Source organism: Paramormyrops kingsleyae, chromosome 4, assembly GCF_048594095.1.
Source record: "Paramormyrops kingsleyae isolate MSU_618 chromosome 4, PKINGS_0.4, whole genome shotgun sequence".
NCBI classification, from domain to species: domain Eukaryota; kingdom Metazoa; phylum Chordata; class Actinopteri; order Osteoglossiformes; family Mormyridae; genus Paramormyrops; species Paramormyrops kingsleyae.
The window spans coordinates 27,562,930-27,575,443 of record NC_132800.1 but is presented as its reverse complement, the minus strand read 5'-3'; the positions used below and the strand labels follow the sequence as shown (position 1 = coordinate 27,575,443).

Genomic DNA, 12,514 nt, shown 5'->3' with positions numbered 1-12,514 from the left:
TTGGAGTGATGCTTTGAGTCATTCAGGTACATATCTGATCACCACCTTGCACGTTAAGAGTGGAATGAAGACCAGACTCCATTGGTACTTACTGCCTAACTTGCTAAATATTAAAACAGCAAAACCTTACACTGTTATTGTAACAAAAAAAAGGAAGTCAAGTTTTTCCTAAATGCTTTGTCATAACGTTCACTGGCTGTGTGGAAGTGAAAAATGTACCCCCAGACGACCCTCCAGTACCTTAGCTCTGGACAAAAAAATAACTAAGTCCTTAACTCGGGGTTGGTAAGGTAAAATCTTCTTTATTGGTGAGATGATGCAAATTAGTGTCACAGAGTGCTCCGCATAATCCGGGTGCTTGCACACCCCTCAAAAGAAAAGTGCTCCATTATATAATTCCAAAAGCCCCCCTTTACAAGATCATCTTTCACAATTGGTCACCGTATAGCAGGGCTATTCAAATCACGGTCCTTGAGGTCCGAGCCTTGCTCTTTTTCCAGCTTTCCTTTACCTGAGAGCCAGTTGTGAAGCCTCTGGCCAATTAGAGCCTGAAATTATTAAGCTAACTACCTGGGAGACTTGAAAACAAGGCCTGGATTTGGAATCGAGGGCCTGATTTGAGTAGGGGGGCCGGATAGCTTGTCTATCCTTGAATTTCCTCTTTCGACCTCCAGTCTTGCTTACTAAATACATACATAATGATTACATGATTGTAACAATAAAATATTAAGTAATTAATCATATTGCTTGTACTGACAGTGGTTATACAAGTGTACTTGTGATATCCTATAATGACGGTAAGCACTTCATATTATTAGCTCAAATGACCAGAAACAGAATAAGAGCAGGATTCTCCCCTCCCGGCTGCTCATGTGCTGTTCACTGCAATCGTGACACCCTTCCCTCACAAGCCCAGTGGATAAATTCCCTCTTCCCAATTAGGACAGTTCCTTGACTGGCACCAGCATGTCTTCTCCAGCATACTTTCTCTCCTGAATTTCACCAAAACAACAACAACATACTCTGGCCCAAAGCTTAGTGCAAAGTGTTGTTCCTACATCCCCAAATGTAACATCATCATCTTGCCTAAGGCCTAAGCGCAATCCGAGAATGCAACAGCATCTTCTTGCCTAAAGCCTAAGACAAAACATTAATCCTATAACTCCCCCTACCTCAGTACCATTCTTCCACAGCTGCAGGGTGATGAAACGGATCAAAGGATTATGCTTCGTCGGTGATGGTACCCCAGGCAAGGACATGCAGCCATCAGTCCAGAGGTAAATATCTGCATGTTCTTCATGCCTGCAGGACGGTGTGAGCAGGTAGTGCAGGGTGTCGTCGTGTCGACGTGGCTGGCCTTGGTTATCCGGCTCACTGCCACCAGGCACCACAGTGGCCCAGAACGTGTGCTGGGACATTTTCCTGTGAGTCACAGCCAGCTGGCTGCACAGGCTTTGTCAGCAGCAGCGGCATGTATAGGAGATGCCATGCATGGTTATGGCTTCCATGACTGACTCGGGAGGCTCTGGGTGCCTTTGAAAGGTCAGTGAAGAGCAGCCTTTATGTAGCCTGTGACAGGCGAAAAGCCAATTGCAGGGGGGGGTGAATGTGACGGGCAGCTCGCCAGAGCGAACCGTGGGTGAGCAGCTCCAGAACTGAAGCTGCTTTGATTGATTCACACTAAGGTGGGGGGACTGGGACAAAAGCTGCAGTGAAGAGCATCCATGAAACGTGGGATTTCTATAAATCCATAGAAAAAGAATTCAAGACCATAAAGAAATCATCAGATACAGTTGCCTCCACCTAGTGGTGTCACTGAGTGCTACATGAAATTCATTGACACCCCTTAGCTTTCAGCTTGTCTTTTGCAGGGCACAGGTACACAGTCAGCCCCACTGCATGCAGCAGGGATGGGATATCAGTCTGTCGCAGGGCACAGGTACACAGTCAGCCCCACTGCATGCAGCAGGGATGGGATATCGGTCTGTTGCAGGGCACAGGTACACAGTCAGCCCCACTGCATGCAGCAGGGATGGGATATCGGTCTGTTGCAGGGCACAGGTACACAGCCCCACTGCATGACCTTGATTTGTGGAAGGGAGCTGGAGTATCCAGGGAAATCCAGCATAACTCATGAGGACAAGTAGTAGTAGTAGTAGTAGTAGAGCTTTATTGTCACCTCAACCATATACATTAAAGCACACAGTGAGACGAAATAACGTTCTCCAGGATCAAAGGTTTAACACAACAGGATAACAGCAGACTCAGACAGAGACAACGACCTTTAGGAGGGGGGGCACATCAGGGAGGCTGTGACAATACAATATACATTATACAACTATATGCTATGAGAAACAGTGCTAATGTTCTTCTAATATAGTTAGTGTAGATGTGTACTGCTGTGCAATTTTCTTGTGCAAATATGAGCAATTCTGCAAGTATGCAATGAGAATAAAACATGTGTTCGGTATAAGAGAAGTTAAGGAGACAGTCCAGTGTGGAAGGGGGCAGCATGGTGTTCAGGAGCCGGACTGCTTGGGGGAAGAAGCTGTCGCACATTCTAGCAGACCTGCTCCAGATGCTGCAGAATCTTCTTTCAGATCGAAGGGGGGTGAACAGTCCATGGGAGGGATAGTGAGGGTCGGCCGCGATGCTGGTGGCCTTACGGATGCAGTGGGAGGTGTAAATGTCCTGCAGGCTGGGTAGAGAGCTACCAATGATGCACTCAGCTGTCTGCACAATCCTCTGAAGGGCTCTGTGGTCTGAAGTGTGGCAGTTTCCATACCAGACTGTAGTACAGCTGGTCAGAAAACTCTTGATGGTGCCTCTGTAGAAGGTGGTGAGGACGGGTTTAGGGATGTGCACTTTCATTGGGGAAAAAAGATGTGCGTGATGCTTCGATTCCTCTGTAAGCAGGACATGGGTCACTAGACCACTGATGGTATGTCACCTGCTCACAAATTTGTCTAACAAAAGCCTCCTTATCTGCCCTCAGAGCCCTCACAACCGTCCTTCTCAGTTCCCGGTACAATCACAACATAAATATGGTGACCGACAGCGACTTCACCCGTTTCCTCCAAAGTACCCATAACGTGACCAGCAGGCACAGTGGGTTGATTCAGCTGCGAAATACCAAGCCCGCCATCTTCTTGTAGTTGCAACCACAACTGTTTCAACTAGCTGTGGAAAAAATCTGGAGGGACGGGATCCTGGGAGTTTGAGTTGAAAACAGTGAGCATACCATTTTTCACGGCACTGACAAGGACACTGGCACACTGGATCAAAGTGTATATGGCTTCATATTCATAAGTCAGTTATGATCACAACCAAACTGTAATGGACATAGCTGCATATAATTACCAAACATAATATGTCTGACAGATTAAACAAAATAGCTCACTACTCTAAAAATCTAATTTATTATATTTCGACCATGTTAACCAGACTAAGATGTAATCGATTCCATTTTTTAGTTATTTGAAAGAAAATAGCTGTTCCTACTGACAGATATAAATTCATTTTCTAACAGCACGCATTTCGATTTGTTTTATAACTGTATGTTTGTTCTTGTTGAGTTATTTGCCTTTCAATGCAAAAAGATTCTGTATTATTTCGCTTTCGCTACACACTATACACGTAGTATTACCGATGTCTCCACTATTAAAACTTGTGCATTTTTACAACAAAAAAAAAACAGGAGAATTATTTAAAAAGTAATATATTGTATGGTGTTGTATATTATGCAGATCCTGTGCTGTCTCGGACTACTTTTTTTGCACAGCCAGACGCCGAAGTGAAAAAAGCGCATGATCTGCTGATTTGTGTCCTTTTCTAGATTTGTCCATACTTTCAACAAGCAAGAGCTTAATTAGATATACAAATAAGCGTGATCAGTTGAGTGTGGTTTCTTTAGTATTAGTTAGTTTGGGGGCGAAGCAACACTGATTAAGCTGAATCAGATGAAGTTATACCCGAAAATCTCGTACGTCAAGCTTCCAGCCCTTCACGGGGTCCAAAGTCGGCTCTTATGACGAGAATTACGTCACCATCGTCGCGAGCGCTGACGAGCTGCCGCGTCCTCTGAAGTGAAAACCAGCCCTTAAAAGTTTTTAATGAAAGAAAAATTACCCCAAAGCTTGGCTCGTCATGTAATCCGTATGGCCGCATTGTCTGAACCCCTTAGCGTTAAATAATGCAGAGGTCCGAGCGGGACCGAGGGGGTGCGGCGTGCGCGTCACGTGAGCGCCGACTGCCCTCCGGAGCGCTGCGGCCGCTTCCCGTTATCCTGGGGGGGGGACAATGAGGCGGCGGTATGGTTAGGGCTCATTTTCTGCACAGAAAACGTTTATGTAAGCAAAAGAGCATGGCCAAGAATTAACGACGGGGAGACACCGTGGCAGATGATGCTTAAATTATCTTAAGACAAACCATGGCCATAAGGGAACTGAAAGTGTGTCTTCTTGGGGTAAGTGAAAAGTTGAAACAGAGGATTCTTTATCAGCTTTTCTGTCGGCGCTTCGGCATCGCCCCTGGAGACAGAATATGAGAAAAACGGCGACTCTTTTATATTCCCACTTCGATGTTGTGTGATTCATTACTTTTAAAAAATATTCGTCTCCAGAAACCATCCGTTCAATCCAGGTTCTGCGGTATGTTGTTTTAGAAACCTGCGTTCTTACAGCTGGGTTTCTGTGCATTCCGGCAGCCGTGTTTATTTCATTCGAATCTTGGATTGTTAAATGTCACTGATGGCATATATTTTAATTTATTTGCTACTTTTCGCCTCTACTTTCGGGGTTGTTGTGCCGTTTGAATACTTTCTGGCATCATCGGCGATGACGTCACCGCCGGGCCCGAACGGTATTTTGTTCTTTTCAGTGTATCTGAATTAAACTAAAGAAGTCTTATTTTGCAAAGTATGAAACATGCTAATCGAATATAGATGCGATATGATTTGGGGTTACATTTCGGATTTAAGTTTGTAAGTTATTACTAAAGATGGGATCTGTTGTAGAATAATATATTGTTATCTTTTTCAGGATACAGGAGTTGGTAAATCGAGTATTGTGTGTCGTTTCGTACAAGATCATTTTGACCACAATATAAGTCCAACAATAGGGTAAGGAAAATGTTTTCTTCTGTTTTTTTTTTCTTTAACGGGAGCAAAGCAGGAGTCTTGTGATTTTTTTTTTTTTACTCTTGATGTTTAATTTATGACTCAGTATTTAGCTGCTTTGTGTTTTGGCCTTCTCAGAGTTATCGTGTTGTGTAAATAAATTGACTGCGCATTTCTGAAATACCGTCGCAAAACACCAAAGGAATCCGTTATATACTTATTATAATGGCCTGTATAGGCGGCAGACAGCATTCTTTCTGCTCATCAGCTGTACATTTTATTTAAGCCACACCTTAGTTAATATCTACCTAATTATGTTACAAAAGAGAGTGCTTATGTTGTTATGGGCAATCTAGAGGGTAGCACTACAAAACAGACGATGGACAAAGATCTCCTTATGATAAATATAGAGTAGGGTGTCACTTAGGTACTATGAGAAAAAAAAATCATAAATTCTTTACTTTAAATTTGTTCCATGTGGTCAAAAGTTAATGTGTGCCAAATTATTTCATAATTGTGTAATGTTTACAGGTCGCCCATCAACATTTTAATTTATATCACAAAATGGATGATGTTATATGCAATATATTTACCAATTATACAATTTGTTTATGCTCAAGAACATAGATAGAACATGTAATATAATGGTTTATGTGCAATAAATTGTACAGTGTACTGCACTAACACTTATAGTTAAATGTGATTCTTTTAGTCAACCTATAAACTCGGTTTTAATACACAGTTCTGTGGTGTCACAGTCGCTAAAGTCCATCTGCTCTGCAATCAGGCAAATAGTTATAATATTAATTAGCAAACATAGCAATGGCATGGCACAGTGGGAAAATGCAAGAAAAGCTGTAAACGTAAACAATAAACAGACTGTCAATGCATGCAGATTACAGGTCAGTAGGTCATGAAAATGAAAATTAATGTAGCATGTAAAAATCTGAAATATTGAAAATCTAATATTTTAAATTTAGAAATTACAGTTAAGACTGATGAAAACTAGGACACATTAAGTTCCTCTCTCCATTCTCCAGCTTATTTAACTTGATTTTTGTGTCTTAGCCCATAGCCCTGTAGTGAAACAGGCTACTTCCTTGTTGCAATAATGCAATATAAACACATGAAAACAATGCATTTAATTTATTGCAATGCATATAATTTATTGCAGTGTATATATTACATTCTTTTGATTGAAGTTGAATGAACAGCAGATTGATTATCTCTGACATTACTGTGCTCAACACTACACTGCAAACTGAATAACTGGTGAAAAATAGCAATTAAACACCAGCATAAAACAAGTTGGCTGACTGTTTGATTTGTTTCTGCTTTCATAGAATAGCTAAAATATCACTGTCAGAAATATAAATAAGTAAGAGATTGGTGTGGTTACTGAGATTAGCGAGATAGGTACCTGTGAAAGCATGGTCATCATGAGGCGTAATTAAGCTTACAATGCTAACATTCAGAGGCCTTGGCCTACCTGTAAATGTTAATATTTTTAAGTGAATTTTTTTCTGGGTCCATTTTATCACCAACGGAATAGATGTAGGTGGTGAGAGATGTGTATTTCAGACGTTTATTTTTAAACGACACCCTGATGTAGGGCTGGGGTTTGATAAAAAAATTAACTAATTAATTGCACAGTTTTGTGTCATTAATCACACCTAATATTAAAACTTAAAATTTTTATACGTCGATATTTTCTAGTTTTTTTTTTTTTTAAATAATGTGAAGACAGACTCGAATTATACGACACTCGATTTTGCTTCTGGGGTAGTTGTCACGCCTGAGGGGCCAGCAGGGGGCGCCTCTGCAGGCACTTCAGGCGTGACAGTAGTGATCAGTTTTATATTTTTATCTGCAATAAAAAAGTTCCTCATCAGTTCCAGGGCAAAAGTTACTGAGATGAGGAAAAAAAATGACAAAACTGACAAAGATATACATCTTATCACACACATTTCTTGTTTATTGTGGGTTACATGCAATGAAGTTGAAAGATTTAAAACATTTTTTGTTACTGATTTTTGGTTGCCAATTTGCGGAAAATGCTAAATATATATCAAATCAAAGCACCAAATGACATAATTTTAGTGCAGTAAAACCTTGGATTGCGAGTAACTTGGTTTGCGAGTGTTTTGCAAGACGAGCAAATTTTTTTAAAACAAATTTTCACTTGATAAACGAGCGAGGTTTTTCAATACGAGTATTACGTATACGCTTTGTCTGCCTAGTGTCATGTAATCACAACTGAGCCGATGGTTCTTCTCTCTCTCGCTGTGGGATTGTGGGTAATCATTTCCCATGCTCAGTCTCAGTCGGCGTGCGTCACTCGAATAGTCAAAATTTAGTAGAAAAGCACCACTAGAATAAGAGCGTAGCAGTGCGAGTGATGAATCTGTTTAACGACAATGCAACGTCCACATTTCCGCAAAATCGAAAAGGAGGCAAAAGCAGCTGTCATAGGATGGGTTCCTTGTTAAAGTCGCACAAACAGAAAAAGATTCCAGTGAGCCAACAGATAGCAGTGATTCCGTTAGTTATAGTGAAAGTCATCCTAAAAATAACCCTCCTCTTCTCTCTCTCGTTTTCCTCACACCATCCACGATTCTTTTCAAAGGTAAAGTGCAGGTTAATTTGTTTTATGTATTTTTACTTTATATTTTGTATTAATCATTTTATATGAATATTTCTAATGGGAAAATTCGCTTTGATATACGAGTGCTTTGGATTACGAGCACGTTCCTGAATGAATTATGCTCGCAATCCGAGGTTTTATTGTATACCTAAAAGGTTAAGGGAATTTCAGTTGCCCTATACAAAACAAAACAAAAAAAAAACCACTGTAATTCACCACAACTTTTAAAAAAAAATTCAAATTTGTCAGAATGACCCATATCTTATCTGTTTTAGGGCTGCAACTAACGACTATTTTGATAGTCGACTAGTCATCGACTATTAAAACGATTAGTCGACTAATCGGATTATAAATTGCATAATTATAAAATGGCTCCTATTTAGCCACCAGCTTTTACATTTAGCATGAGGTTATTGTTTGACATCAATGCCGCAAAACAACACATGTAAAATGGGAAAGAGCTGTCGTGCGATTGATTGTGCAAATAGATTTAACACGAAATGGGAGGTTTCTTTTTAGAGATTGCCAAAAACTAAATAAGTAAGTATAGGATGTGGTTTGTCACACATGGCTGATACCCGATCCGTCAAATAGGTCTGGATCGGCACCGATCCGAATTTCTGATACAATATTTGTTATAATCAGGGCTGCATATAACTGGTACGCAAGTACGCATTCACCTTTTATAAGCGATACGTGCGGCAATCTTTTGCTGTGACAGTGCAAATACGTATTTTATGTGCATTTGTGCTGATATGACAAGAAATTATCATGCATTTTCACTTGTATATGCTAATTCGTACTTCATTTGCGGTATAGGGGTTAAAATGCACGGTAATTTCTTGTCATATCAGCTATTTATATAGCCTATGTTTACAAATAAAAACTCATTTTAAAGCAGGCTGAAAAATCCAAAGATCCTGACACAAAATACGGGAAATTTAGAGCAGCTTCCCATTGCCATTCCTCTGTTAACAGCAAGAAAACGGACTTAACTGCTGTTATTTATTTTTAAGGGAGCATAAGCTCTCGCAGCACTTGCGACATCGGAGCCACTGTCCTGAATCTTGAGCTTCAGAGTTTTCTTTATTTAAGCAATGGGTTTTCTACACTGTTTTCTGACCTTTATTAGCTAAATTTTTAGCGAATGAGACACTTCATGACACACCACCGACTTCCAAACAAAAATACGTTCTATTCTGATCTTTTTTCAAAAATGTAAAATATACTACTATATAATAAAGTAAAATGTAATGTTGTTATTATAATTATTTATTATTATTAATTATTATTATTTATTATTAGATACGCCAGACAACAAGAAGTCCGTGCTATTCACCCTTTTGTAGATCTCGTCTTTGTTTTCGGACATTAAAAGCCTTTGAGACTTTAGAGCGTTTAATATGCGACGATGCCTGATTTGTGGCCACCATTCTTCTACCTGTTGCTGAATGCTATTGCGCAAGAGCGAATCTCACCTGTGTGGTGTATTGGTGCAGTCTATTGGAAAGCGGTAATATTGTACAAGTATAAAGGAAGGAAAACGTCTCACTCCGTTTAAAAATACGTCTGGCGACAATTATCGACAATCAAATTCGTCGGCGACTATTTTTATTGTCGATTTTTGTCGACAATGTCGAATAATCGTTGCACCCCTAATCTGTTTAACTTATAAATCAATAATCTGTACATTTGTACTTCCTTCAACCAAATATTGCAAATTATGATATTTTTATCCTATGTATGTCCACAAGTTTTTTAAAAGAAATAAACCAGGTAAAATGAACTTCCCTGCAAGATGATTAACTGAATGTTTTGATTTTACCTCTGAATTCCGGGATTCAGACCAGGAAGGAATATTGTAGGCCTCTCTTAAAATCTATGCTTGTACTGCCCTTCCATTGGAATAACAAAATACTGCATGTGTTAATGCAGTCAAAGAAATAACATGTTATAACTGTAATGCAATATGTTAACATGATTAATTCCCCGGCCCTAAATATAATGTGGTGTAATATAAGGACATATTTTGTATGTAGCACAAAGAAGTCTGACATTAGCATTTCAAGCTAATGGTATGATGGATGTCATTTGGCAGTCTTTAGCTGCATTGGTGGTAAACACTTATCTGAATGGTTTTCAGCGCATCTTTTTTGACCAAGACTGTTCCTTGTGGAAATGAGCTTCACAAGTTTTTGATTTGGGACACTGCAGGGCAGGAGAGGGTAAGTGTCAGATGTCAGGGGTATAATCACATAGTTCCAGTGCATGAGGTTGGTGTCGTTCACGGATCCTTACTGGCCTGAACTACTTTCATCACTGGCTATCCTTGTTGTCCTTTGTGAATGCAGCTTATACTGCCTAACTGCCAATAACTGTGCTGCTTATCTTTCCTGTGTCACTCAGCTGGAGAGTCACATCATGGGCTGGCCTTACAGTAAGGAAGGGCTGCTTCGGCATCCCGCCAAAATGTCCAGCAGGTCACAGATCACTTTGTTTTTATTTAACATTGGAAAAAGCCTTTAGCCCAGGATACGATTTGTCCTCACCAAACACACGGCTCAGCTTGGCGTTAAAACCAAGAGACCTGGTCCACTACGGGCCAGATATGCGAGACCAAGTTTGCAACTCTCCTGTGACAGTGGCGTTGTAAAAGCCACTCCTGACTTCCTCGCTGGAAGGCTCTTACCTGCTGAACCCTAACCCTACAGTGAGTTCTATGCGATATGCCAGTCTTGCTCATCTTAAGGAAATGCCTGTTATTACGTCATGTTCAGCTTTTGCTCTTCTGTGCCCGTTGTTGCATGGCTGTTCTTCTGTTTTCCATTTGCAACATTTTCTGTCTGTATTTCTGAGTCTGCACAGTGACTCATTTGCCATGCACTAATAGTGAATATAGGCTTCATAGCAGAAAAGCATCAATATATACATTAAACATGTAGGTGTCTTAGCCTTTAAAATACCGTGACTTCCAACAATATAGATTTTGTCATTCTTTATAATGAGTCATATGCTTTTATATTTTGATAAATTTGTGTGGGTATAACACATAGTTAGTGCATGTATTTATATCAGTGAGTGATTTGTGATTTTTTTTTAGCAAAAATCTTGCCTTCTCTAGTTACATAACAGCTGCAATAAAAAGGGCATGACAAAATTGGTGAATCCTGAAATATATTTTGACGGATGAACATTGACATTTAGGTATCACTGCACTGTACTGTCAGTTTGCTTTAAACAGCATTCAGATTGAATGGATGAAAAAGCCTGAAACTAATCTGAAGCTGCAGAGTGTTTTACAGAATATGAAGCTTGGAGAGTGACAGAAGATGAAAAGCTGCACTCTATTGTAAAGTGAAGGTCAATTATCAGACTAAGGCTTTGCAGGTTTGGGGCTGCGTAGTTCTGTTTGATATGGGGACCATCACTCACTGTTGGCTGGTAGAGATAATGGGGAGGAAATGCTTCTCATTTTTGTGTCTCTTTTTAGTTCCACTCCCTGGCCCCTATGTACTACCGAGGGTCAGCGGCCGCTGTCATTGTCTATGACATCACGAAACTGGTAAACTCTACAGACCGACCTCAAACAATGACACCAGATGATTGGCACACAAATCAGTAGCAGAAGGATCTTTTCCGTTGTTGAAATTACTGAAGGTCTTTGTGTGTGTTAACCACCTGATACACCAGCACTCATGCACACATCTGGGGGCAGAACAGTCAGTCTGCAGCAGGTCTTGCATGGAGGAAAGAAGCCCTCTGGATGCCGGGTTAGCACAGGATAGAGATTCCACAAATTAATACTCGCATGTGCCGTGTTGTGAGGTGATCTATGAATCTGATGCAGGTGTTCATTTGAGCAGGAAGAAGAAAAAATATCCCAAGAGATGTGATGTGAGCATCTCAGTAACATGCAGCTGATAACTGTCTGATTGATCAGCAGAGACAAACGCATTTCAATACAAAGTCAGGCAGAAAAAAAAGGAAGCTGAATACTAAAGAAGTAACTGCAGGTGTAGTGGTCTGACACTGACTTAAAGTTACTGTCCCACACGTCCATTTGACAGGACTCCTTTCAGACATTGAAAAAGTGGGTGAAGGAGTTGAAGGAGCATGGTCCTGAGGACATCATTGTGGCTATAGCGGGGAACAAGAATGACCTGAGCGATATCAGGTACGGTGCCCATATCTCTGAAGGGCTTGCTCCATCCTCTGCATCAGTGTTATGTCTACTGTAGTACTTAGACGGCAGGAGCTGCAACCTCTGATCATTGCTGCAGGTTTGCTACTAATTTGTTGTAAGATGTCGGTCATTTCTGTGGTTCCAGGAGACTGTAATAGAGCTGTGTTTGTATGAAATCCAATAAATGGCTTTTTTTTTTTTTTTTTTTTTTGGGGGGTGGGGGGGGACCTAGCCATTCAGTAATCACACCTACCATCTGAAAACTGCTTAATGTTTATGATCTATCAGTGATCAGATTGTTTTGGACCTTATAATCAGACATTTGTCAATAATGGAGACGTTACTTCTTTAGTTGTTTACCTGAAGGGAAAAAAACTGGTTGTCATAGTCATTACATCGGTATAAATTTGCCAAGTATAAATTCAGTCCTAATATATGATTCTTTTCACAGAGAGGTTCCCATGAAAGAAGCCAAGGAATTTGCAGAGTCTATTGCTGCCATTTTCATTGAAACCAGCGCTAGAAATGCCGTCAATGTCGAGGAACTCTTTCAGAAAATCAGTGAGTATTT

General features: G+C 40.4%; 1 protein-coding gene across 3 annotated transcripts in view; it reads left to right on the top strand.

Annotated features, from left to right (window-relative positions):
- Positions 1-4,024: 4,024 nt before the first annotated feature.
- Positions 4,025-12,514, top strand: part of LOC111851398 (ras-related protein Rab-31-like) — a 28,200-nt gene continuing 19,710 nt past the window's right edge. Inside the window, exons 1-6 of one of the 3 annotated variants that reach the window (XM_023826300.2) lie at positions 4,025-4,465; positions 5,040-5,119; positions 9,904-9,985; positions 11,251-11,322; positions 11,828-11,934; positions 12,395-12,504. In XM_023826300.2, the coding sequence (XP_023682068.1) occupies positions 4,430-4,465; positions 5,040-5,119; positions 9,904-9,985; positions 11,251-11,322; positions 11,828-11,934; positions 12,395-12,504 (487 nt within the window). In that variant the 5' untranslated portion in view covers positions 4,025-4,429. The remainder of the gene's footprint in view (positions 4,466-5,039; positions 5,120-9,903; positions 9,986-11,250; positions 11,323-11,827; positions 11,935-12,394; positions 12,505-12,514) is intronic. The other 2 variants (XM_023826297.2, XM_023826298.2) reach the window with 2 other exon arrangements.